This window comes from Lycium ferocissimum, chromosome 6, assembly GCF_029784015.1.
Source record: "Lycium ferocissimum isolate CSIRO_LF1 chromosome 6, AGI_CSIRO_Lferr_CH_V1, whole genome shotgun sequence".
NCBI lineage: Eukaryota > Viridiplantae > Streptophyta > Magnoliopsida > Solanales > Solanaceae > Lycium > Lycium ferocissimum.
The window spans coordinates 60,319,566-60,325,290 of record NC_081347.1 but is presented as its reverse complement, the minus strand read 5'-3'; the positions used below and the strand labels follow the sequence as shown (position 1 = coordinate 60,325,290).

General features: G+C 32.2%; 1 protein-coding gene across 1 annotated transcript; it reads right to left on the bottom strand.

Annotated features, from left to right (window-relative positions):
* Positions 1–1,756: 1,756 nt before the first annotated feature.
* On the bottom strand, positions 1,757–5,118 carry LOC132059926 (tropinone reductase 2). The gene is made up of 5 exons (XM_059452764.1): positions 4,961–5,118; positions 4,256–4,463; positions 3,081–3,297; positions 2,593–2,705; positions 1,757–2,004 (listed from the first exon to the last, which is right to left on the bottom strand). The coding sequence occupies exons 1-5, from the start codon at positions 5,023–5,025 to the stop codon at positions 1,825–1,827; spliced, it is 783 nt and encodes a 260-aa protein (XP_059308747.1). The 5' UTR covers positions 5,026–5,118; the 3' UTR covers positions 1,757–1,824.
* Between the last annotated feature and the right edge of the window lie 607 nt (positions 5,119–5,725).

Below are 5,725 nucleotides of genomic sequence, written 5' to 3'. Positions count from 1 at the left end.
CCTATAAATCATCTTATAAGCACTGATCAAATTTTTTACTATTTTATTATTAATATATATTTTTCTTTTAATTTTCAAAATACCTTTTCCTAAACAAAATTTCCAACTTCCACTTGATTCATATATGTCGACCTTTTCCTTACAAAGATACTTTAGATTTTTTTTAAAAAATTAATAATATTTTAGTCATTTTATCAAAAGAATAGCTTATTATCACTTTTATGAACAAACATATTAACTGTTTATTATTAGTTTCAACACTGTTATCCAAACACGTAACTGTTTATTCATAAAATTAATTCAAGTTGAACCCTTAAAAATACTTATAAACTATTTCGCTAACCCAAATAGGCTTCTATATGATCTACATTGTTTTTTGTCTTTAAGCTAAAAAAAGTAGGGTATTTATGTTTCTCTATTTGTAGTTATAATTAATTTTTTCATGAAACTTTTGAGTCCTAAAATTAATAATACTATCTAAGTATTAATTGAAGCAAATTATGAAATTAAAACTTTTTTTTGCGCGGATTGCTCTTCATTTGGGGTGGTCTTTAATTTTTTCCCTTCAAATTGGTGGTCTTTAAGTTTTGCCCTTCGCCTAATACCCCGAAATTGTGGGTTCGAACCCCAGCTCAGTTAAAAAAAAAAAAAAAAAATCGCAAGGCAGAAGTTGCAAAATTCTGCCTTAAATTTGGCCATGCAAATTCTGTCTTAAGGCAGAAATTTGCAATTTCTTCCCATGTGCAAATTCTGCCTGTAAGGCCCAAAGCGCAGACTTTCGCTGAATACTGCTTGGCAAAAGTTAAAGACCACCATTTATAGGGGCAAAAATTAAAGACCACCCCCAACGAAGGGCAATCCTGCAAATTGCCCAAATTAAAAGTTAACATGTTAGCAAGGTAAGTAACATTCGACCATAAGTAAAGTCGTCTCCCCCATTTTTGATGGAAAATATTTTCCTTAACCAAACAACAGAACGGACAACCAAACACCAGAACGGACTCACTCACGCTACTTTCAAAGATAGATATAAAAGGTTAGAAAGTTTCAGCTGTTAAGGTGGCATAGTGACGTCTGAGAGCAATAATAACAAAAGTAGAGGAAAATCCTACGATTGCAAAATGACTTCCCCATGAAAAAAATATTTTCATCGAAAATGATTCATGTCACGCGAAACGGACCCTCAATATCTTCTATATGGACAATCAAAGACAAAACGACGCATGAATAAAAAGATTCAACTCAATGTATTAAACTCCTTCTAAGCATGAGGTTCGAGGAAGGTCAAACCACATTTAATCTTATGTAGTAGTCTTGTAATTATGCAAGAATTGTTTCCGTGACTTAACATATGGCCTCCTGGCCACACGATAATAACTTTTATCGTTGTATCAAGGCTGAAGCAAGAATGATTAAATAAAATTATAAAATAAAACAAAAGATAATTATAAAGTTTAATCCTCCACAATACACACAAAGAGTTGTCGCTTTCAAATCATTTAAAATCAGAAAAGAAGAAACTGTTCGAAAGGGATCACACAATAATGATCATAACTAGAAAACATACAACAATGTCTCCCACATACAAAAGAATGGCTCTCAACTATATAAAACCAAAAAAAAAATCTGATTATTTTTTGATAGAAAGCCATCTTCCCTCCCGCAAAAAGTCAAGTCGAAATTCTTCCGGGAGTTATTCCACCACTAAAAGTAGATTCGCTAAATAGTTGAATGCCCTGTTCTCCCCCGACCGGAATAGAAAGTTCAATTCCTTCTCTTATTTGATGGAGTAATTTACAAAGGCAGAGACAAATTAAATGATGATTAAAAACCACCATTAGCCATAAATCCACCATCAACATATATAATTTGGCCAGTGACATATGAAGCAGCTGGGAAACAGAGGAATGCAACCACTGCTGCAAGTTCTTTAGGCTCTCCCATTCGACGGAGAGCACATCTATCAATCAACTTATCCAAGTTTTCTTTTTGCTCTGGATCTTGCTGCAACAAACAAATCAAATTAAAAATTAGAAAGTTTTATTATTTAACATATATACATTGATCGTGCAAATAATTTTTATACTATAATTTCAGTTTAATTTCACATGTTTTATGTATATAACATTGTTTTCAGAGCAATTTAATTAGTTATAGCATGTTCTATTACTCAATTTTCCAAGTTACTAATAGCCTGTTTAATTTGGCCAAGCTTCTGGAAAGCTAAAAGGGTTTTTTTTTTTTTTTAAAAAAAAACAAAATATGCAAATTTTAGAAAGTTGAGATGTTTGATCAAGTCTTTAGGAAAAAAAGCTAAGTGATTTTGAATAGTAACAAAAGTAGTTTTTTAGAAGCTAGAAACTATAGGTTTTTTCATAAGCATTTTTAGAACATTAGCCAAACACAAAATACTAGTCTAATATTCTCAAAAAGTGTTTTTCAAATTGATTAGTCAAACACAAATTGCTATTCTCCAAAAGCAATTTTTTAAAAATATTTTTAACATAACATTTTTTAAAATAAACAGATTTTGAAAGCTTAGCAAAGAATATTATAAATCTAAGAAACACCAATTAAGTGGATGATATTTACGATTGTCATTTCGACAAGAGAAGTTGCAATAACCCCTGGTCCAACACCATTGACACGAATATTGTCCTTTGCCCACTCAAACGCTAAGCATCTTGTGAGTTGATCCATTGCTCCTATTGCCAATAATTAAATTAGTTACTTAACCCAAAGTATTAGCAACATGCAAAATTCTTGATTCTTTTTTTTTTTCTCAATTGAAAAGGTCATTGAACATATTCCCTCTGTTCCAATTTATTTGGTACCGTTCAGATTTTGAGAGCCAAATTTTTTTTATTTTGATCCGTGATTTTGGCCATAATCTTTAAATTTTGTGAAATAAAATTTACATATTTGAAAAATACGTAAAAAGTATTGCAAGTCGCAATAATTAACAATTTAAAATGTTTACCTAACACGTAAAAAATAGAGGTGAACAAAACTTGTTTGGCTTTTGAAATCTGGAAGGTGTCACATCAATTGAAACGAAATGAGTATAATACATCCATTACCTTTGGTTGCTCCATAAACAGCCTCATATGGAAGTGCAGAAGCCCCAGAAATAGAAGAAATAAAGACAACATTTCCCCTTTCTGATGCCTTTAATAAGGGATGTGCAAGTACAGATACATGGTAAGCAGCCTCAAAGTTGATGCTCATGATCAGAGAGTAATCTTCCATAGTGTAATCTTTAGCTTCTTTGTATATGACAATACCAGCATTATTTACCTAGGGAGAAAAACAAATATATAAAAAAAAAAAAAAGGGTCAAGATGCCACATCTTTCTCTAAAAGCAGAGTACATGTTTTGATGATCCATAAACCGTCCTTAACGAGTGATCCTCTCATGTTGGAACTTGATGAATCATTTTTGTGCTGATTTGTTATCAACCCCACTTCCCGGCCCCATATGGTATAATGAAAAACTCGAATTTTTTATCCATTGATGAATGAAAAATCGCATATATTATAATTTCTAATTGACCACGTTCGACTTTAGATGGAAATTGGCTTGAGCAGCATTAAGAAAAACGTATAAAATTTGATGCTCCCTCCAGTGGCGGAGCTAGAAATTTTGTCAAGGGTGTTCGAATTCGTATAATCTAAATATTAAGGGTGTTCAATGTGTAATATATGTCTGTAATACGTAATAATTCACATGTCTACACGGTATAATTTTTTGGCCTTGCCGGGCTGTGGCTCCACCACTGGCTCCCTCCGTCCCAATTTACATAAATGGTGTTTGATTGGACACAAAAATTTAAAAAGAAAAAGTAAAAAAAAAAAAGGAATTGAACAAATAAAAAGATTGAAACATAAGCAAAAAAAAGAAAGAAAAAGAGATACGTCCGCCCCCTATAAAAAGACTGAAACTAAGCTAAACCAAGAAGATCTTGATCGAAAGCTCCAGTATTCTAAATAATGAGAAAGTATGAAATTTCGATCGAGAATCTCATTATCTATTAGGTGGGCCAAAGATTTTTGAAATCTTGTAGTTTCAAACATGTCATATATACTTCTGTGACTGACTACAGAGTAAATTAAAAAAAAAAATTATTTTTATATATATAGCAAACCAATCACATTCTTTTGGGGAAAGAATGAAAAAGAAATGTGTTACATAAATTGAGACAGACTGGATTGGATTATTTAGTGAACTATACCTTTAGAAATGCATCAAACTTACCAAAATATTGAGCTTGCCATCGAAATGATTGGCGACAGTCTTCATAAACTCCTCTCGTTCAGTTCTTGATGATAAATCACAAACAGATGCTTCAACTTTAAAACCTTTACTTCTCCATTGAGCCAAGCACTCATTAAGCTCCTTTTGATTACGTGAACATGTATAAACTGATGCTCCAAGACCTGCTAGTTCCTCTACGATCCCATACCTAAATGATAAATATCATCAACAAATTAAATGATCATTACTATATGTTGGAAACATGTATTGAGTCGGGTCAATTCATAAAATTCTGCTAACTAATTAGAATGTTAGTCCATTAGCTTGTCCTCCTCCTGAACTCTTCATATAACGTATAAATATATCATTACTATTGTTTGAAGAGAGAGGTTTGTCCCTCATAATATGCCGGCTAAGGTTTTTTTCCTTTTTTTTTTTTTAAAAAAAAAAAACGTTCAGCTTCTTCTAAAGGATATTTGGGCTGTGGATTAAATGAAATTCTCGTCTTGTGAGGATTTCCGTCTATCGATAACACACAACTTGTGATTGCTGCAGGTCCACTTCCGCAAAGGAGAAATCCTTAAGTTTCCTAAACTAGTATTTTCGATTAAATAGTACAATATATATAGACTTGATTTAAATTGCAGAAGTTTCTAGCATATATCAAGAATCCAAAACCAATAATAATAATAATTAAAAACTCACCCTATGCCTCGAGAGCCACCAGTAACAAGGGCAGTGCAGCCTTCAAGATTCCACCTTCCTGTCATAACTCACAAATTATTGAAGAAATGGAAATAATGGTTTTTAGAGAAGTTTTTAATGAAGTGGTCCTCGAGTTGATTTATAGAATTCTTTTCCACATTTTTTAATTTTAATTGCCAAAAGGGACAAAAGGATTATTTGCTCTCTTTGGTTGTGCAAAGCAGTTACGGTTGAAGATTTTCCACTCTGCTGTCGTTATTTCAGATATTTTGGACAGGAAATTATTTTATAATCATTGACAGAGTAAATGAATTTTTTACGCAGTTGATGCAATTTAACTTGATGTATAGAGAAGGTTATTTGACTTATTTTATATGTTACTCATTTCACAGATTATGTATGGTTATAGTTATTTTCAATTACCTTTATAATGTGACCCGTAAAATTGTTTATCAACTCTCAATGTATAAAAATTACAACAATAACATATCTAGCATAATCATACCAGATAAAATTTGGGGAGGGTAGAGTCTACCAGGGGCGGATTTATGTTGGTCCGAAGGGTGTCACGTGACACTGCTTCGTCGAATTTTTTTACTAAATATACATATATAAAAAATAAATGGAACAAAAGTAAAAGGTAAAAACAATAATGTAACACAGCTGGCTGCGTTGGTCTGTTGGTAAAGAGCTCCATTATGAAGGCAAGGTCGCAGGTTCAAACCTGCCTGGCCTCATTTTTTATGCTTATACTATAATTTAAAT

What these genes read in the sequence shown, in the direction of transcription:
- LOC132059926 (XM_059452764.1), bottom strand. Translation starts at nt 5,025, where the DNA reads ATGACAGGAAGGTGGAATCTTGAAGGCTGCACTGCCCTTGTTACTGGT. An exon ending in GGTGGCTCTCGAGGCATAGG is followed by an intron (nt 4,464 to 4,960) that starts GTGAGTTTTTAA and finishes TTTATCATTTAG; the next exon opens with GTATGGGATCGTAGAGGAAC. An exon ending in ATGGCAAGCTCAATATTTTG is followed by an intron (nt 3,298 to 4,255) that starts GTAAGTTTGATG and finishes TTTTCTCCCTAG; the next exon opens with GTAAATAATGCTGGTATTGT.